We start from the raw sequence: 20,554 nt of genomic DNA, 5'->3' as shown, positions 1-20,554 counted from the left end.
GGCCTCTCCCGCTGCGGAGCACAGGCTCCGGACGCGCAGGCTCAGTGGCCATGGCTCACGGGCCCAGCCGCTCCGCGGCATGTGGGATCTTCCTGGACCGGGGCATGAACCCGTGTCCCTTGCATCGGCAGGCGGACTCAACCACTGCGCCACCAGGGAAGCCCCCTGCCATATTTTTTATAAGGGCTATATCATTTTCCATTCCCACCAACAGTGCACAAGCAGTTTCTCCACATCCTCTCCAGCACTTGTTATTTTCTGTTTTTTTTTAAATATATATTTTATTTATGGCTGTTTTATGTAACTGGATCTTCATTGTGGCACAAGGGGTCTTTTAGTTGCGGCATGCGGGCTTCTTAGTTGTGTCACGCATGTGGGATCTAGTTCCCCCACCAGGGATCGAACCTGGGCCCCCTGCATTGGGAGCGCAGAGTCTTAGCCACTGGACCACCAGGGGAGTCCCTATTTTCTGTTTTTTTTGATAGCAGCCGTCCTAGTGGGTGTGAGGTGGTATCTCGTTGTTTTGATTTGCATTTCCCTAATGACTAGTGATTTTTAACACTTTTTTTTTCATGGACTTGTTGGCCATTTGTATATCTTTTTTGGAGAAATGTCTGTTCAGGTCTTCTTTATTTATTCTAAAGGATACTCCTCAGATTTGCAAATATTTTCTAACATTCCGTAGGTTACTCCGTTTTTACTCTGTTGATTGTGTCCTTTAATGCACAGAAAGTTTTAAATTTTTGTGCAGTCTGGTTTATCTATTTTTTCTTCCGTTGCCTGTGCTTTTGTTGTCACATCCATGAGTGAAATCATTGCCACACCCAATGTCATGAAGCCTTTCCCCTGCGTTCTCTTCTGAGAGTTCTAGCTCATGGGAGTTTGGTGAATGAAGGGCAGGCTTAGGAGTCAGCCCCCGGCCCCCCTCCCAGGTATTCTCGTGGGAGCAGCACCCAGAGGTGCTGTCGGCTCAGCCCATCTGCCTGGTGGGAGAGTGGGGTGGGTCCGGGTCCCTCCTCTTCCCCGCCGGGGTCCTTATTCCAGGAGAAGTGTAAGCCAGTTTTCTTTCTGAATTTGCAGAAAAGGCTACAGACGGCTCCCTGCAGAGCGAGGACTGGACGCTGAACATGGAGATCTGCGACATCATCAATGAGACGGAGGAAGGGTGCGTGTCCCCCACCCAGGGCAGGCGGGCGGCGGGCCGCTCGAGTCGGTCTGTGTGCAGCCCGCTGCCCTGACGTCTGACAAGTGGTTTTCCTCACCGTCCTCCCCCCGCCCGCGGTCAGAGCAGTGACCGCCTCTTAATCACAAGGGGAATGACGTTGCTTGGCTTCGGGGTCCCCTGCAGCACGATCCCCACCTCCTCCCGCCTTCCGCAGCCCTGGGGACTGGCTGGAGTCCCAGGAGGGAGAGGCCCCCGGGGTCTGTGGGGTAGTGGAAGGCGGAGCGCGGGGCAGACTTGTGAGGCCCAGGCCCCGCCCCCCTGCGCTGCCGGGTCTGTTCTTGCTGCTGCATTTACGTCCTCTTCTGCATCACAGGCACATTCCATGTGTACTGCTTCCAAATTAGTCGGTATGTGGCCCTCTGTCCACACCGTAAAAATGGAATTTACGGTAGCCACGCCCTCTTAAACCCTCTCCAGACCTGGGCAGCCCTGGCCTTGGCACTGTCCTTACTGGCCTTGCCACGTGGAGGCTGGGGACCAGCCTCTGACGGTTGGCCCTGCCTTCATTCAACAAACATGTCCTGAGTGACCACCTCATGCCGGGTCCCAGAGTGAGTACTGAGGGCACAGCAGGGACGGGCCAGACGGAGTCCCTCCCCTGCACCACGAGCAGGACAGCTACCACGCACCCTGGTCAGCTGGTGACATGGCTGGGGAGGAAGAGCTGGGGGTGAGTGCTTGTGAACAAGTCACCCAGGAGGGCCTGGCCCAGGTGGCTCGAGGGGCGGAGGTGTGAGCACCAGGCCAGGGAAGGGCTTCCCAGCGCACGGTCCCAGGACAGAGGGGCTCTGTTGTGTCTGAGGGACAGCACTGGGGCCGGGGGGCTGGGATCCAGGCAGGGACCCTGTCTTCCACTTGGTCTGACGTTCATCTTATTTATTTATTTTTAAAGATTTATTTATGATTTATTTATTTAATTTATTTTTGGCTGCATCAAGTCTCAATTGAGGCATGCGGGATCTTTCCTTGTGGTGCGCGGGCTTCTCTCTAGTTGTGGCGCGCGGGCTTCTCTCTAGTTGTGGCGCGCGGGCTTCTCTCTAGTTGTGGCGCGCGTGTTTTCTCTCCTGTAGTTGTGGTGTGGGCTCTGTAGTTTGTGGCATGCGGGCTTAGTTGCTCTGCGGCATGTGGGATCTTAGCTCCCTGACCAGGTATCGAACCCACATCCCCTGCATTGTAAGGCGGATTCTTTACCCCTGGACCACTGGGGAAGTCCCCATTTTATTTTTTTTTATAGTTTTTTTTGTGTTTAAATTTATCTGGCTCCACCAGGTCTTAATTGCAGCACTTGGGATCTTTAGCTGCAGCATGTGGACTCTTAGTTGCAGCATGCAGGATCTAGTTCCCTGACCAGGGATTGAACCCGGGTCCCCTGCATTGGGAGCATGGAGTCTTAGCCACCGGACCACCAGGGAAGTCCCTGAGGTTCATTTTAGGGACCACGCTGGCTGCCATGCCCAGGACGGCTGGGCTGGGGCTGTCACAATCACCCTGGTGTGAAGCGATGGCAGCTTTGACTGGGGTGGCAGTAGAGGGGGTGAGAAGCCATGAGAGTCTGAGCATTTCTGAAGGCGGAGCCGGTGGAATTTGTGCCGTGGGCCTGAGAGGAGAGACAGGATAGATAATCCGAGGTTCGGGGCAGCTGCATCCCGAGGCCCAGCAGGCCGGGTTGGAGGTTCAGCTAAGGTTCAAGCCCTTCTGAGGCAGCGCTGGCGGGAGGGGTGGAGGGCTTGGCCGCCCTAGGGGCAGCAGGTTGGGAGCCCTCTGGGAGGGGAGCTGCAGGCGACCAGCTCGGTCCTGGCAGGAGACGGGATGTGTTGAGGAGAAGGCATTTTAACCCCGCGGCCCCTGGCCTCCTTCCTGCCCACCCCACCCCCGGCCTGTCCACGTTTATTGAGCCCACGGGTGGGGCGCGGCCTCTGAAGGCCGAGGCGGGTGCTGGACGGGTGGCCGAGGCCGTGGGTGCAGAGGGGAGGAAGTGGGAAGTGCGGGGGGGTGGGATGGGCATCTGGACCAGAGGCCGGAAGGGGGCTCAGGCCGCGGGCACTCTAGCTCCCTTTGCCCATGTCGCCCGCCCCTCCGTCTGCCACACCGAGCTCCTCCCTCACCCACGGGCCTTCCTGACGTCTCTCTGGCCCCGCTGGTCTTTTGGTTCCGTGAACCTCCCACTCTCATGCCCAGCTTGCGGGTCCCCAGGAAGCGCGGAACGTGCACACGTGTCGGAACGGAGCGTCCTCGTCCCATGGGGGCTGGAGCCCAGCCCCTCCCCCTGCCTTGTCGAGGGAGGGTCCTGGCCCCTGCTGTTGGCCTCTTCCTGAATGAGGGGAAGCCTGCCCTCTCCCTGTCCCAACACCCCGCGGATAAGCCCCCGTTGTGTGATCCCCTCACAGCCCGTATTGTACTTGGGCTCGCCACAGCTCAAACTCGCGTGTTCTGATGTGTGTGGGAGGGAGTGTCTGTCTCGCCCCCAAAGCCCTGGGCCCCGAGCTCCCTGAGCCAGGCATCTGTCTTCCTTACGGCCACATCTCCACCACCTGGACACATTCGTGAGGTAAGAGAGTAAGTGGATAAAGTCCCTGGGAATTCAGGGCCTGAGGACGAAGGGGGTCGTGACCCAGGGCGACATGGGCTCCACGAGGGAGGCCAGTGCCAGGCGCCTGGGGAGGGGCAGCCAGGTGGGGTCCAGCAGCCGCCCAGGGGTCAGCGGGCAAGGTGGGTGGATGGCAGGGCAGGAGAGAGGGACCAGGGGCCTGGGTGACCCTGGGTGGGTTCCCCTCCCATCTCGGTCCGCTCGGGTATAAAGTGGGCCCCAGCAGTGGCTCGCTCGTGGCTTCACTGCCCCGCCCTGTGCCTGGCCCATGCGAAGCCCCGGCCCACACCAGCTCAGGCAGCACCCTCCAGCCCAACAGGGCAGGGCCAGACTATTTTAATGATGAGGGTCTCAGGCTCCAGCACGGGAGCTCTGTCCGTGCTTCCTTTATTTATTCGGAGCTCACCTCTGGGAGACGGTCCTGCTGAGCATCGATCTTATGAGCTGTCCTGCAGGCCCCTCCCTGGGCTTGCCCTAACGCCCAGGCTGGGGTCACCTCCAGCCTGGGGCCTTGTGTGGCTGCCCCTCGTGCCCTGGACCCTTGGTCACTAGGCAGGAGTGCCCTGGCTAGATGACCTCCCCGGGATGTTTTAGACCCTGTTTACCAGGCCTCACCCAGACCTGCCAAGTTAGGTGCAGCAGGCATGTGGATTTAGTAAATGCCCTTCAGGCAATTCTGACATGCGGCTCTGGTGAGGATCCCCTGACTTGGTCGTTTTCATGACCATCTTGGACCGTCCCCAGCTCATGGACTCTTTGTGCCCCAGCCTCTAAACTGGAGTAGCCCCGGATAAATGCAATGGAGCAAGGGAACAGCTGGGAGGGGGCGGCCGGGAGGAGAGGAGGTGTCCAGGGTGGGCGGGGCGGGGCATCGCCCCCCTGCGGGGTAAGTGGGAAGCAGCTCAGAGGTGGTAGTTCTGGAGCCGAAGGGCAAGGTGGGCTCAGGATGACCAGAGAGAAGGTCTCTTCTGGGTCTGGGGTCCAGCTCCCGCAGCCCCGACCTCTCCCCCTGCTTGGGGCCCTTTCCTGCTCTGCTGGGCTCCAGCACCCCACTCCCCTCTCCCAGTTTCCTGCTCTGCGTCTGATCGGCTGCTGTGCGGTTCCTCTGACAGGACTTTGATTCTGTCTCCGAGGCTGCTTCCCCGGGGAGAGAGAGAAATACTTGCTTTGGTGCTCCCCAGTGCCTCTCAAGCAGCACTTCCCCGATGGATTTTCGGTGGATTTTCACTTTCTCTCTAACCCGGGAGCCTGCCGCCTCTCTGATTTCCCGCCACCGTGTGCCCCCCCAACCCAGGAGCTCCATGAGTCACAAGTGAGCAGAGCCCTGGGAGGCTCTTCCCATGTAGTGCCCCGTGGAAGTTCAAGAGGAGGGATGAGAGCGTGCCCGGCGGGGCCTTTGAGACAGAGGAAATCAGTCCCCGCTCCTGGCCGGCGGCTGCTGACCTTCATCAGCCCCAGGCCACCAAGTCCTCAAAGCCGAGAGCCTGTCGAGTCCCATGTTTGCAGAAATCAGCACCCCTGCTTGGGAACTGCAGCCACACTGCAAACACACCTGGCAGGGACCCCTCCCCAGGGAGCCGAGAAGTTCCGCGGGGAAGCCATGCTTCAGGTGACTCGGGTCTGTTTATTCCTTGTAGAAGCCTCGCCTTGCTTCTGTGTGTTTCTGTTGAAATTGGGCTGATTGGCAGAGCTGCTCCCCTCTCCTTCCCCAGCTCCCTCACGCACTTCTTGAGAGTATTTTTTTTTTTTTTTTTGTCTTTGTTTCTGGGCGCAGGCTTTCTCTAGTCACGGCGGGCGGGGGCTACTCTTCTTTGCGGTGCACGGGCTTCTCATTGCGGTGGCTTCTCTTGTTGTGAAGCACGGGCTCTAGGCACGCAGGCTCAGTAGTTGTGGCTCGCCGACTCTAGAGTGCAGGCTCAGTAGCTGTGGTGCATGGGCTTCGTTGCTCTGCAGCATGTGGGATCTTCCCAGACCAGGGCTCAAACCCGTGTCCCCTGCATTGGCAGGTGGATTCTTAACCACTGCGCCACCAGGGAAGTCCTGGTAAATAGATTGTGTTTCCAAACTGTCGGAATAGGAGGCCCCGATTTATGAACCTTCACTTTAGGAAAGACCCAGATTATACTGGCCTGCTGATGGGTGGGCGGCAGGAGCCCACTTGTGATAGCAGAGGGCGGGGTTCCCCAGAGTGGGCCATGGGCACCGGGGGACCCTTAGACACGGGCACTGCGCCTAGTAGATGCCCTCAGGGGCTGGCTGGAGACCCGCCTCCCAGCGTGGCTGTGGTTTCAGGAGGAGTGTGTACTGGGAGCAGACAGTTGGCGTATGACAGAGCTGTTGTCAGCTGGAGGACCCTGCAGCTCTGCCTACAGGGCCCCCGGGAAGCCGGGTCAGATCTGGTACCAAAACACACAACTCACAGGGTTTTGAGCAGTCTTCAGTTTTCTCAGGGAAAAAGGAGTTCCACAGAGCCTGGAACCTGGACATCCAGATCTGCACAGGGACCTGGCCGTTCTCGCCTGTGTTTCTCTGGCGGGGTCCCTTCAGTGAACCCACCAGTGGCAGGCTGGTTATTGTTCTGGGTAAATCATACTTGCACGTGATGTGGAATTCAAGAGGGCTGCAGCCTGCGACCTGGGGAACAGCCCCTCCTCCTCGGCCCTGGCGCCCTCCCCAGGGGAGGCTCCCTCCAGGGTCCCCTCCTGGCAAAGATGTGTGCGCTGGGCATTCCTTGTCCTTTTGTAACTCACATGGCTGCGTCCCCTCTGCCCTGCTCGCAGATGACACTAGTCTGTATTTTTGGTGCGTTAAGAGTGTTTATTCTTCTGTGCAGCTGCATAGTACTCCGTTGTATGGATAAGCACAATTTAATTCAACCTGATTCACATTGATGGACATTTCGTTTGTTTCCAGTCTTTCACATTTACAAACACGCGGTAGCAAGTAACCTCGTGTACATGCTAGTTGGCACGAGTGGCCCTGACTCTGTAGGCTGGGGCTCCGGTGGGATTGGCAGGATCTGCCTATGTCTATTCTCCAGGCCAAAGGATGCCATTCGAGCCCTGAAGAAGCGGCTCAACGGGAACCGGAACTACCGAGAGGTGATGCTGGCGCTGACGGTGAGTGCCCCCCTGCCCTCCCCCAGGGCGGGAGAACGTCTGGGAGCCGCAGCTGGGGGACAGCCTGGAGTGAGCGCTGCTAGGGGTAGCTGTGCCTCCTGCTGCCGCCCCAGTGTGTCCACCCTTTGAGACGGGTGAGCCAGCAGGGACGCGGCACGGGCAGTGTTGTCCGGTGCAGAAGCCCAGAGCAGAGAAGCCACAGGCCTGGGCGTGGGTCCCCGGTGGCCAGCAGCCTGCTGTGAGGCACTGAGGCCAGCTGCTTCTCTAGGGGTCAGCTTTCTCCTTGTAAAAGTGCCGACTTCCACCGAGCACCTGCCCGAGACTAGGCTAGCTCTTCAGATGTTAACTCAAATGCTTCCAGAAACCTTCCTAAATAGGTTTCAGCATCCGCTTTTACGGATGCAGAAACTGAGGCTCGGAGAGGCCCAGAGGTTTGCCCAGACTTCACAGCTAGTGAGGTGCCAACTGGATCATGGGATAGAAACTGAACATCGCCGCAGAGGTTCTAGGGAAAGTCAGCAAGTGACTCCTTTCAGGAAGGAACAGACCAGGTTTTTGCCCGTCTTTCGGATGTCAGAAAATTAAAAGGGACAACTTCAGGTATTATTTCTGTCTTGAAAGCTAACATTTTTTCAAATGTGGCAAAAACCAGGCCACAACATGTTCCTCTAATAGAAACTGTAACAGGTCAGCATGTGGACCTCCCTGTAGGGTTGAGTAGTGGGTTGTTTATCCAAAACAGCCGTAACATGTTCCTTTTAAAGCAGAGAAACTGTTTGGATTTCTTGCCCAAGTGAAAACCCAAGACTTATTAGAGTTCTCTGCCAGGGAATTGGCATTCGAATAATGAGAAAAAGACCAGTTGAGAAACAGGGAGTTGAAAGCTTTTGTTTTTTCCTCAGAATTTCAACTGCAGCTTTCACTAAACCCACAGTGATGCCCAAAATGAACTGTTTTCAGAAACAAAAATCACCAGGGACAGGCAAAACTCACGAACTCTTAGCACGCAGGCCATTTTCCTGGCATCTAAACACCTCCCACTCCATGCCCAGCATCGTGGTAGCTGCCTGGGATGGAGATCTCTCCACCGTGGGCCCTGCCATTCCTTCCTTCCTGTAGTAGAGCATGAGGGCCACCATTTAGTGTTTCCTTAAGTCTTACATTTAAGTCTTTAGACCGTTTCAAATTAATTTTTGTGACTGGTGTAAGTTGGAGGTCCAGTTTCATTCTTCTGCATGTGAATATCTAGTTTTCCCAACATCATTTATTGAAGAGACTGTCTTTTCCCCGTTGAGTATTCTTGGCTCCCTTGTCAAATGTTAGTTGACAGTATATGTGAGGGTTTATTTCTGGGCTCTCAGTCTGTGTGTCTGTTTTTATGCTAATACCACACTGTTTTGCTTACTATAGCTAAACTATATTATAAGTTTGAAATCAGGAAGTGTGATGTCTCCCACTGTGGTCTTCTTTCTCAGGATTGTTTTGGCTGTTCAGGGTCGTTTATGGTTCCATATGAATTTTAGGATTGTTTTTTCTGTTTCTGTGAAATCTGTAGATGCTTTGGGTACTGTGGACATTTTAACAGTATTAATTCTTCTGATCCGAGAACATGGGATACCTTTCCATTTACTTGTGTCTTTACTTTCTCTTACCAATGTCTTGTAATTTTCAGGGCACAGATCTTTCACCTCCTTGGTTAGATTTATTCCTAAGTATTTATTTATTTTGATGTGGCCAGGCCTTTGCTGCAAATCCCGTAATGCCTTTGGGAGATTTGTGAAAGGTGCAGACCCATTTTTCGTCCCCTGGAGGCCCAGCCTGGCACACACTGCCTGGGCTCTTGTCTGCTCTCGTGGCTTCTCTGTCTTGTCCTTGAACTAACCCTGTTCACCCATCACAGTCCTCCTGCTTCCTGAGGGCCTTTTAACTTCATATCTGCCCCCACCAAGGTTGTCAAGATGTACCCCAAATAGGAGTTGGTCAGAGGTCTGGGGCTTCCTGCTCAGTCACTAGTGCGGCTCTGATTGCTTGGAGGCGCCGTTTGCCTACTCCGCGGGCCTTAGCTGCATTCAGGAAAGTTCCCACCGTGTTTCAGGACCAACAACCCACAGCGACAGATTTGCCTTTTTGGTAGAGCAGCCTGCAGTGGGCTTGCCAGCCAGGAGCACTTCCGCAGCTCCTGCTCTGCCGGGCGGCCCCACCGCCTCCGTCCAGGGCATTTTAAGGACCGAATGAGGGAACGAGAGCGTGGCAGAGGTTGCCTGTCGTCTGAGGCACTCGCTGATCTTGGAGGAGGGTGGCCCTGTGCCTCAGGGCGGGCGGAGGCTCAGAGGAGGCTGCAGGGGATCCTGTCCTGCTTCTGGCCTGACCAGCAATTTGTACCTACACCACTTTCTTCACCTTCTAAGCCTTTTAACTCTGGGAAAAAAAAGGGGATAACAGCCTCCACTTAAAAAGGGTGAATGAGTTGTGAGGATGGAGTGAAATGACATACAACGTGAAAGGGTCTCCCCTGGGTCAGCCATGCAGTCACGTTCCTAACATCAGTGTTAGGAACTTCCTCCATGACCAAGCTTTGTCCAGGGAAAGCCCTGTTGTCCGACCCTAGCCCCGGGGAGGGGCTGCCTGGGGTCACCAGTGGACAGTTAGTTTAGGCGAATGAGGACAAGCAAGGCGGCCAGCAGTGTCCCCTGATGCTGGTGACGTCCTTCCGTGGAGGCAGTCCCCACCAGCCAGCTGTGGCCTGGGTGCGGGCGTGGGAGGGGCCGGCTCATCGTCCGGGTCAGGGGGTTTCCAGAGAGCGAAGGGGTCCGGAGAGCTGCCTGCAAGGCTGGAGGGACCCGCCAGTGGGTGCTGTGAGCTCAAGGCCCCTCGCTCATGCGGTAGGGGCCCAGGACAGTAGCCCTGTGACACATCCTCCTGCACTGGCCCGCCAGGCAGGTCTGTGCTTCAGACACGCTCATCCTAACTGCAGTCCTGCAGCGGGGCACTCGCACCCACTTTGCAGGCAGGGAAGCCGAGCTCAGACAGACTGGCCCTGAAAGTGGACCTGAGATTCAAGCCCGCACTGGCCATTGCTCAGAACCCACAAGCGCTGTGCTTTTCTAGCGGCCGAGGCCTGTGTAACTTATTTTTCCGGACGAGGAAGGAGGGGCAGAGTTGATTCGAATGTGGCCAAGGCCGCAAACTGCATATGGGGGTGGGAGACCCGGGTCACGGCCGGTCGCAGTTGTGGAAGCAGGGTTGTGCGGCCGTGTGGGGCCTTCGCCTCTTCACGGCCAGGTCCAGTAACTCACCAGCAGTGCAGGCTGCTCCGGTGGGCTCCGCCCGGGAGGGCCCGCATCCACCGGCTGTTGCCACCAACCCAGAGGCTCGTTTCCAGGGATGCTTGGTCGTTTTGACCCCGCTGAGACCCCAGTACCCTTCTCGTGCAGATCCGGTGCCGCCCGACTGCTGTGCAGGCCCAGAGACCCCAGCCAGCAAGGGGCCACCTGTGTCCTGCAGAAGGGTTTGCCTCTGGAGGAGCCCATCGGCAGGATGGTCGGCAGTGGGGAGAGGGGGCCGCATCTCCTTGGCCCCTGGGGGTGACCTCTGTTTCCATCCCGCCCGCGTCAGGTGCTGGAGACGTGCGTGAAGAACTGTGGCCACCGCTTCCACGTCCTCGTGGCCAACCGGGATTTCATCGACGGCGTCCTGGTCAAAATCATCTCTCCCAAGAGCAACCCCCCAACCATCGTGCAGGACAAGGTGCTGGCTCTCATCCAGGTGGGTCGGCGGGGAGAGAGGAAGGCAGGGCCTCCCAGCAGCAAGTCCTCACGCTTCCCCATCCTTTGGAGGAAAGGGTGGGTGCTTCTGGGTTTAAATATTTGTTGAGAAACACTTGTTTTTTACCCTCATCCCGCTGAGATGACACCCTCAGCGGTGGCTCTCCTGGCCATTGCTGGCTGTGTCCGGGTGCCTGGCCCTCAGCTGCCCATGGGGGACAGGCCTGGAGCCTAACGGAGCCACGTGCCGGGTCCACGTGCCACAGGGCGGGGCCAACTCTGGGGTCGTGGGGGTGATGTTCAGGATTCACTGAGGACATGACAAGTCTGTTGAACCCTGAGGGGTGACAAGCTGGGTGGAAAGGTCAGAGTGCAAGGGGTATGGCAGGTAGAGAGCAGTGTGTGCAAAGGCCTGGAGCATCGAGAGCACAGGTGACACTTTGGGACGTGTTCATTATTCATTGTCCTGTAACAAATTAGCCCAAACTTAGCAGCTTAGAGCAACGGACGTTTATTACCTCCTAATTTCTGTGGACCAGGGGTTCAGGAACAGCTTAGCTGGGCGGTTCTCGGGAGGGTGCCGTCAGGGTGTCGGCCAGGGCCACCTCCTCCGAAGGCTCGGCTGGGGCTGGAGGAGCCGCCTCCAGGCTGCTCCCACACGGCACCCCCGCCAGCGGGCCCCCCCACCCCGCCAGCAGCAGGTGTCCTAGTGTCCCATGTCCTCGCCATCATCTTCCTCATAGCCCGTCTGACGGGTGCACAGAGGTTTTGCATCCTGTTGGCCTTTTTAAACCCGTCTTGGAAAGAAGGTGATGTTTTTTCCATGTTGAATGTGCTTTTAAAATGAGAAGTTAAGGTCTGATGGTCCCCTGGGAGGGCGAGGGCTGCAGCTTTTCTGAAGTCTCCAGCACCTGTGTCCCCACAGGCACGGGAGACTTCAGAAAGTCTCTCTTTGCACGGCCCCTCGCTCCCCACCCACCGTCCCTCTGACACCTTCCTAGAAGGCCGATCCCAGGCATCGTGGTCCCAGGGTGGCCCACAGAGCTGGCGTTTCCAGTGCACCTGTGAAGTCAGGATGCCCGTCCCTCCCCGCTCCCCTCCACCCCTAATCCTTCCATTCAGCCAGGCAGCCGTGTCCTCTGGCTGCCCTCCTGCCACCCCACCTCCCTGGGCCGCACGGAAAGACACCCCCTCGGGCTCGTGTGCTCAAGGGACCCTGCCCTTCAGGAGGACAGCGTGCCAGATGCAGCAGGCCCTTCTGGAAGGGACAGGGCTCCCGGTGGCCCAGGAGGAGGGGGCCTGTCCAGAGGGCGGGCCTCCCGTGACGTCCCCTTTGTGGGACATCCCCCCGATCTACGCCACCCTCAGCCTCTTCCTGGGGTTGTTCCAGGACAGAAAGGACATGGTTCTGGTGGAGGAACCTCATCCCTGCCTCCCGCACTCCCCCCAGAGTAGTGTCTAAAAATTCTCTTTCTTTCCACTGAAGAGGGGAGCTGATGGTGGGGGGGTGGGAGGGGCAGGGGAAGCCGGGGGGGTCTGTGTTCTCAGGAGGTGGCAGGGAGCCGGTGGCCGGGCTTGCAGTAGCTTCTGTGGACGGGCAGCTCCCGAAACCCTGTCCCTGTGAGTGAGAAGCCCAGGAGCATGAGCAGGACGGCACAGCAGCTTCCTTTTGTCCAGGGAACGGAACCCATTGTTTAAATCAGCAATTGTTTATTGATCTGAAATTGGATGATTTAAAACTTTGTCGAGTGCTTCCCTGGTGGCGCAGCGGTTGAGAGTCCGCCTGCCGATGCAGGGCACGCGGGTCCGTGCCCCGGTCTGGGAAGATCCCACATGCCGCGGAGCGGCTGGGCCCGTGAGCCATGGCCGCTGGGCCTGCGCGTCCGGAGCCTGTGTGTCCGGAGCCTGTGCTCCGCAATGGGAGAGGCCACAGCGGTGAGAGACTTGAGGGGTCTGGAGCAAATGGCTCATGTTTGCATAAGGTTTTAGTCCTTTCTTTGGTGTGCGACCCAGGGGAAAGGAGATCGGAACTCCCTCTGGGCCTTCCAACCCCTGACACGTGGGCACGGGTGGGCGGGGCAGGGCGTAGGGCAGTGAGCGGGTGCTGTGATGCTGACCTGCAGCCCCCAGGACAGGCCTTCTGCTCTGACAGCAGCCGCCCTGCCGCTCCCTGGCTTCTTGTGGGGAAGCAGACCTCCCGAGGCCACGGCCCCTGAGGCAGGGTCGTGATTCTCAGCGGGGCCAGCTGTCTAGAGGGGCTCCTGCGCTGTCACCATCACCTCAGTCCGCTGGCCGCCTGCGTGGCCATGCTCCCCTGTCCCTGCAGCAGGAATCTTCGCATCGGTGAGGCCGTGTTCGCTCTGACTTAACAAATGCTGTCTGACTGCCTTCTCTGTGCCCCCGGGAGACTCGGCAGCTGGGGGGCACAGGTGTGGGCACCGGCCCGGAAGGTGCCCGAGGCACACGGCGTCTCCCGCCCTGTGCTTCCCCCCAAGGTGCTGGCGTCAGGGGTGTGGTCAGTAGAGAGCACTGCCGTGGACACAGACTCTGCTAGCAGCCCCGCACCCAGACTGCACAGGGGCCCCGCGCACGATGGGGGCGGTTAGCCAGGACTGCTTGGTTGCTTGAACAGCACGTGCCAACCCCAGCTGCCTAGGCAAAGAGCAGTGCTGGTCACGACAAGGCAGGCTACCCAGAACCCCGGGTGACGGCCAGGGAGGGGACAGACCTTCTCCTGAGTGTCTGCGCCGTCCCAGCAGGCAGGCTCTCCCTGCTCCCTGGCCCGGGCTGGCATGTGGGTGCGACCCAGGGCCCACATCTACCCATAGAGCAGTCCAGCCCTCCGAGGGCCCAGGGCCAGGCTCCTGAAGCAGGAGGACGTAGTCGCTCAGGTGGGCACGTGTACCCCCTGCGGGGCCGTCCATGGGGCCTGCTGACCGCTGCTGGACAGGTGCCCAAGAAGTGTCAGCCGACTGGAGAGAACAGTCGTGGTCTTCTTATGTCAGACCTGCTGGGGGTGGAAGGCAGCATAAGTTAAAAGGGCTCCCCTGGAGCTGTTGTCTTTCTGCAGCAATGAAGGCCGGAGGCGGCTCCAGGAGGAGCTGACTGCCGCCTGCTTCTCCCCTCCTCCCCGTGAGCAGTGAAACGCGCCCCCCACCAGCGTCCAGGAGGAAGTGTGACCACGAGGGGCTGTCCTGACGTGGGCGTTAAGTCCCTGCGTGTGCAGGTTGGATGAGCAGGCCCCGGGAGGCCGGGCTCACGGCAGGGTTTGTGGTCAGTGAGATGCAGCAGCCAAACTGAACGAGGCTTTTTGGAAACTGCCCTCTTGGTCAGAGATGGGGGGAAGCAGCTGGGCCCTGTGACAGCGACAGAGCTGCAGACAGGACGGCTTTCTTCCTCCTCTGGGCCCCTCTTGGGGGCTGCCCTTTGGAGGCACTTCCTTTTTTGATATCTTCTATAACTTCCAAAGAACAGAATTTAAAGATAAATTTTGACAGTTCCTTGAATCAGAGACGAGCGGCAGCCTTTTGGAATATGTGTTCCTTCCTCCCCGTGTTGTGTCTTACATAACGGAAGCTAGTGGCCGAGCTTCCCAGCGGACTGTCGCACACGGGCGCCTGGTGCCAGCGCTGTGAGTAGCACGGGTGCACCTGCCCCGGCCGCAGTCACCTCGCCCGTCGGATGGGCGGCCAGGCAGTGTGGACTCCGGCTCCCTGACCTACTAGGGTCAGCCTGGACTTTCATGCGCGGAGCGTGGAGGCCATGCTGCTGTCCCCGCGCATCTTACGGGTGCGGCCTCTCCAGCCGCACGTTGCCAGGCACATCTCCTGGGCTCAGCCCCATGCTTCGGTGTGGTCACTCCGTCTCCGCTCTAGGATGTGCCCCACGCTGGGACTGAGTTCTGTGCTTTGCTTTCATTCGTGCTCAGCCTGGTGGCACTGGCAGGAAGGAGCAGCGTGGCTGGGCCGCAGCCCTGAGCGCCCCGTCGCCCCTAACAGGCCCCCTCCTCCCCTCCAGGCGTGGGCCGACGCCTTCCGGAGCAGCCCTGACCTCACGGGCGTCGTGCACGCTTACGAAGAGCTGAAGAGGAAGGGCATGGAGTTCCCCATGGCTGACCTGGACGCGCTGTCCCCCATACACACACCCCAGCGGGTGAGCCTTGGCGGCCGCGTCCCCAAGGGCCTGTTGCAGGGACAGCCTCTGAATTATTCAGCTTGTCATCAGCCTCCTTAGGGCTCCAGGGCGTTTCTTGTTGATAACGAGCGGGTGCGGGAGAGAGACAGCTGGTGGCTGGTGGCTCAGGGACCCCCCCCACCCGCCCCGGTTTTCACCCCAACTGTGGGAGAAGGTGACAAAGGAGCAGTGTGGACGCTGTCATGGAGATGGCCGCTAGGGTGGAGCCATCCTGGGAGGGGCCCGGCACCTGCTCTCCCGAGCCCAGGCATCTGGTGTGGGGACCGCATCTCCCAGGGCGGCCGGAGGAGCCCCACCTCCACATCGGCAACGCCGAGGGGCTGGCGAGGTCCCTTTTCATGGGTTTTTGAACTGGACAAGTCAAATGGATCTAAAATTTACTTTGGGCTATGAGTGGTCACCCTTGACTCCCGTCAGCCTTGGGATGCAAAGCCCCGGGAGGGCCCGCTGAGGGCAGCTCCCACATGCTAGCAGCTTCAGGAGGGAAGGTGCCCAGGTAACGCCATCCTTCCTTTTCGGGGGCAGCCAGGCCCTCTTCTGCCCCGGGAGAGCCGGAGGCTCAGGATCTGGGAGAGGCACCCACCCCAGCTCCCTCTGCCACGGCCCCGTTTGTCCATCTCTGAGGGACGGTGCCGTGCAGGCCTCCCGCGTGGGCACGGCTCACGTTCAGGGGGTCGCGAGGGGCCCAGAGGGAAGCACGAGGACTTGGGCTTTCCTAGTGTTTCTCTCACGTGATCCCTCCAAGCCACTTGCTGCACCTTGTGGAGTAAACCTGTTTTATTCTTCGAATCGTGACGCAGAGCAGCGTGGCGGTTCCTGTAGTTACAGAGAACGTTCAGCAAATTGCATAATTACTGTTTCTATTAGTCCGCTTGTAAAGGCCAAAAAGTAACCTTCTGGTGCCAAACGGGGGCTCCTGATTAGAAAACTTACCAGCAGGCCCTCCCCTCCGATCCCGAGGTGGTCCTGACGGTGGGAGAGTGGCCAGAGCCCTCACAGGGTGCGCTGGGGGCTGCCTCTGTGGCCCGCCTCGGTGTCTGTGAGGTTCGTGGAGGGAGGAGGGGTGGGGGGGCGGGGGCAGTGCCAGGCCACTGCCCAGGCGGCCAGGCGGACAGAAGGCTTTGTCGTTGCCGTGCAGAGCGTCCCGGAGGTGGACCCAGCCACCAGCATGCCCAAGTCCCAGTCGCAGCCGAGGACGAGCAGTGGCTCCTCCTTGGTGCCGCAGGCCCCGGCTCTGAGCGCTGCGGGCCCCATCACGGCCAATTCAGAGCAGGTACGTGCACGCTTAGGGGCCACAGGCGAGCCTGCCGCTGCCCTCGGTCTCCCAGGAGACAGAGGAGGCCTCCCCAGACGGGCCCTGTGAAGGGTGTCGGCGACACGGGTGCAAGTGCCCGGCCCTCCTGAGGGCGCGCTGTCCAGGGCAGTGGTCACTCGAGGTGGGCGGTTTGGAGGACGGGGCGGGGCAGGGGTGGGGCTGGCAAGAATCACAGCAGGAGGTGAGGCCAAAAGCCCGGGAGCGAGCGAGCGGAGTTGTGAAGGGCCTCGGGTGTCCACAGAGAGGTTTAGACTTATCCTGAGAGAAGTCAGCCTGGGCCAGGGCGGAGCCTGCAGGGAGGACCAAGTCCTGCTGCGTCCCGAGCAATGCCCAGTCTCCCCGAGTTATTTCCTGCGGAGCTAATGCTGCCTCAATGCCAACCTGGATTCTTTTGGAGGAGTCTGGAGACGAGTCTTTAGACGAATCTATAGAACTTCCATTAGTTAAAAAGTGAGGATTGGTCAGACTTGAAAGAAAATCCATCCACTGTTTCTGTTTTTTAAATTCTCATTTACTATTTGTGACAGTTTCATTATTATGGAACCTCATTTAAACAGAGGGCTCAAGCGATTGTGTCCGGTTAGCGGAGTGTGTGCACATTTCCGCTCTGTGGGCCCCGAGGAGGGGGTAGCCGGGCAGGTGGTGGGCTGGGATCGGACAGGCCTGGGCTCAGCCCGCTGCTCCTGGTGAGGCTTCAGCCGGGTCGCTTAACCTCGGTCTCCTGTCAGTAGACCGGGCGGCGGTCCTTCTCTCCTGCCCTACGGGCGTCATGGGCCGGCTGGGCAGTGGCAGGAAGGCCCCTGGGATCCCCGGAGCAGGGAGGAGGTGGAGGCCGCAGCTGAAACTACTGCTGCCCCTCCTGGGCCCCCGCCACAGCCGGCACCAGGCCTCCCAGGTGGCCCTGGGAAGAGGGAAGGCGGACGCGTTTGCAGTTGGACGGCCACCGAGACCCTCCCCTGATTGGCCGTCTGCGCCCGGGGGGAGGTCGGGAGCGGTCGGAAGGAGGGTCTGGGATGGGCGAGGGGACATGGGCAGGGGGCTGAATGCGGTGAAGAGGGACAGCAGACCCGACTGGGCAGTGCGGGGTGTGCCCCTGGATGGCCACGGCTGGCCTGTGAGGTCACCTTTGCACAGGTGAGGACACAGGCTCAGAGAGCTGTCCCTGCTGTGGGAGAGGCAGCCCGGGTCCCGGCTCTGGGGAGCTCTGTGGAGCTGGCAGTGGGGACAGCCACCCCTGGATGGGGAGCCGGTGGGGAAGGCACGGCTCAGAGGCCGCTGTGCTTGGAGCCTCGATTCCGGGCCAGAGCCTGCAATTGTGAGGTTCCTAGTCGAGGACCCCAGACCCGCAGGGACCTTGGAGGCCACGCTCTCCACCACGTGAAGGAGCAGAAACGGGGCCTGAGAGCTCACTTCCCCTGCAGGCCCCGCTCGGCCCCCTCCCCCCGCGCTCCGACCCAGCACTGCCCGCGCTTCCCAGGGCTCCCAGCTGCCGGCGCCCCCCGTGCGCAGACGCAGACAGAGCTGGACCGCGTCCACCTGGTGCAGGCTCACTGACCCCATCCCCACGCTTCCCCCGGCCCCCACAGATCGCCAGGCTGCGGAGTGAACTGGACGTCGTTCGGGGAAACACAAAGGTCATGTCCGAGATGCTAACGGAGATGGTTCCCGGGCAGGAGGACTCGTCCGATCTGGAGCTGCTGCAGGTGAGGGCCTCCGGGCGGGGGGTGGGCAGGATGGGGTTCGGGGCCCGTCCTCTAGAGGGACCGAGCCCGAGGAGGCCCGCGTCCAGCCCACGCATCCCGGAGGCGGTCAGAGGCCAGTCCCAGGTGCTCTCTTCTTTATCCTCTTTAAAAACGTTTTTTCCTCATTGTAAAATGCCAGTTGCAAAATACGTGCCCATCGAAAGAAAAAGGAAGTACAAAGAAGAAAATGGTTTTCTTTAACCCCAGCGTCCTCAGATAAGCACTGTCGGTGTTCTGATGTATTTTCTTTCAGACATTTTTTCCATGTTTATTTCACATGGGGTTGAGATGGTATCAGGTGTATGATTTTATGTGTCGCTTTGTTCACCCAACATGACGTCACAAACGTGCAGGGACCGCTAGCTGTTCCTGCTCGTGGGAGCCACTTCTGAGACTTCTGGGGTGAAGCTGAGGGTCCCCGGCCAGGGTGGCCCACGTCCTGGCTCCAGAGGCTCTGTGGCTCACTGGCCACCTGCAGGTCTGGGAGCCAGGCGGAAAGAGCTGGCCTGCAGGGTTCCTACCCCAGGTCCGCCAGGCCCAGAGCTGGCGCCCAGCTCTCCTGATACCGTCTCAGAGACTTTGGCATCGGTGGGAAGTGGCAGCGGCCCTGCCCGCAGAAGCAGCACCTCCTGGAGGGTGGAGAGGACGCTGTGAAATGTGAGGGCCAGCGGGGAGCACCTCCCACGCCTGCCCCTCGGGGCAGCCGGTCTTGGTCCCCTGAGGGCCACGCTGGCTGCTGTCCTCCAGAAGGGCACGCTTCCCAGGTGGCCTGGTCCCAAGCAGCTCTTGCCGTGCCCCCTTCCAGCCCCTAAGGGGGTGAGGGTGTGGGTGGGGGAGACCTGCCCAGGGTGTGGGCTGTGGTCCCCGCTCTGGAGGATCTCACAGCGGGCGGCCTACCTACCTGGGTCCGGGCCCTCCGGCTGCTCTGGACGCCGAGCGACCAGTGCCCGCAGCAGCCCAGCTTCAGGCATGCCATCAGTGCCGCGTCAGCCTCCATCTGCGGTCTGCGGGGTTCTTCCAGGCGTTACCCAAGGCGCAGGAAACTGAGATCAGTCCAGGAACAGTGCAGGAACTGAGGGGCCTCTCGAGGCAGCTCTGTGCTGTGTCAGCACCAGAATTCTTGCTGACAGGGGTTTGCAGTGGACAGAGCTGAGTTCCTGGTAGCAGGCGCAGCAGAACAAAGCCAGCCCTGCGGACAGCCAGGGCCAAGCAGACAGCACACACCTCTGTGTGTGCGTGTGTGTTTAAACACGCCCATCAGCCAAGACAAACAGAACCTGATCTCCTGGCGTCAGCTCACAGTTTTCAAAAATAGGTTGCTTCCCATGACGTTTCCCTTCCCTCTGTCTTGTTCCAACTCCAAGCCTACCGACGTCGCTGCTATCTTATAAGTCAAACAGAGAGAATGGTTCTGGGTGTCAGTGGGAGGCTGTCCTTTCGGCACGAGAGACTTGGGAGCCGGCAGCTCTGTAAGCAGACACGGCTGTCCTGGCCGCTGGCCTCACTCCTCGAGCCAGCCGAGCAGGATCTCCCAGGGGTTGGGGCTGCATGTGGGAAAGTGCCACGGTCTGCTTGGAAAGGGATGGGATCAGACTGTGCCCCGGGACCCCTCACTCGAGCTGGAGGGTGGCCAGATTGCTCAGGGCAGAAGCTACCCAGAGCTCAAAGTGGAAATAAATGCGTTTGTCACCAGCCCAAGTGTTCGTGCCCACAGAAGCTGCTGTGGATTTGAGTAAACTGCTGGGAGGAAATGGGAAGAGGGAAACGGGAGGTGTCGGCGAGGGCGCGCCGCTGCAGCGGACCAGCATCCTGGCCGGCTGTGTCCGGATGGCTTCCTGTGCTTTGCACAGGACTTGCAGGTGTGGCCTCACCCGCGGCTCGCAGAGTGGCAGGAACTCAGGCAGCGTGGGCGAGGGGAGGCGGGACCCCGGAGGGAGCATAGCAGCTTCCCTCTCTGGGCTGGGAGAGACCTGGGAGGCGACTTGTCCAGCCCCACCCTGTGCTGATTCCCCATGCCGGCAGCATGCCTGGTGCTGCCTTGTTTCTGAACATCCTCAGCGACAGGCTGGGGAGGCACTTCCGCCTCCAAACACATGACCTGGATAGACTTTGGGAAGCAGCACGACAGGGCAGGAAGAGCCACGGCTTAGGGATCCCTGGCTTCACTCTGGGCCTGGCCGCTGATGAGCCAGGTGACTTAGAGCCTGGAGCAACCTCTCCCCGTTGGCCGGTCGGGAAGCGGCTGCTTGAAGCCCGTCCACACCGTGCCTGCAGCCCCGGTCTGTCTGCTCCACCCGCTGGAGCAGACACAAGTTCCTCCCTCACGTAGCAGGTCCTTCCATGCTTGCAGGCTGTCGGCCGCCTTCCCTCGGGTGGCCCGGTGGTTCTGAGCAGGGGGCAGCGCTGGGGAACCTGCAGCCTCCGTCTCCCTCCCTCACGGGCTGTCCAGCCACGTCTTCCCTGTCCTGAGACTCTGCATCTCTGTCTGCTGGAGCTTATGCCCTTGGCTGCGCCTGGGAGTCCGGCCTTGGGAATCTCTAAAGATCCCGATGCCGGCGGCCGTGCCCCCACCGCCGCCAGATCAGCCTCTCCAGCTCTGTCTGCAGTT

General features: G+C 59.6%; 1 protein-coding gene across 11 annotated transcripts in view; it reads left to right on the top strand.

Annotated features, from left to right (window-relative positions):
* TOM1L2 (target of myb1 like 2 membrane trafficking protein) overlaps window positions 1-20,554 on the top strand; it is a 102,974-nt gene that overhangs the window by 65,920 nt on the left and 16,500 nt on the right. For 9 of the 11 annotated variants that reach the window (XR_016388818.1, XM_089900207.1, XM_089900206.1 and 6 more), the window contains 6 exons: window positions 1,081-1,165; window positions 6,853-6,931; window positions 10,547-10,696; window positions 14,713-14,847; window positions 16,028-16,162; window positions 17,791-17,907. Coding sequence is in view for 10 of the 11 variants with exons in the window: in XM_089900209.1 (XP_089756335.1) it covers window positions 1,081-1,165; window positions 6,853-6,931; window positions 10,547-10,696; window positions 14,713-14,847; window positions 16,028-16,162; window positions 17,791-17,907 (701 nt within the window). In the remaining variant the exon portion in view is untranslated. Of the gene's footprint in view, window positions 1-1,080; window positions 1,166-4,685; window positions 5,422-6,852; window positions 6,932-10,546; window positions 10,697-14,712; window positions 14,848-16,027; window positions 16,163-17,790; window positions 17,908-20,554 lie in introns of those variants that run through there. The other 2 variants (XM_089900204.1, XM_089900205.1) reach the window with 2 other exon arrangements.

This window comes from Delphinapterus leucas, chromosome 19 (genome assembly GCF_059928025.1).
Source record: "Delphinapterus leucas isolate spDelLeu-1000000601 "Yukka" chromosome 19, BTC_Dleu_Yukka2, whole genome shotgun sequence".
NCBI lineage: Eukaryota > Metazoa > Chordata > Mammalia > Artiodactyla > Monodontidae > Delphinapterus > Delphinapterus leucas.
The sequence above is the reverse complement of the archived record's forward strand: the minus strand, read 5'-3'. Positions and strand labels throughout refer to the sequence as shown.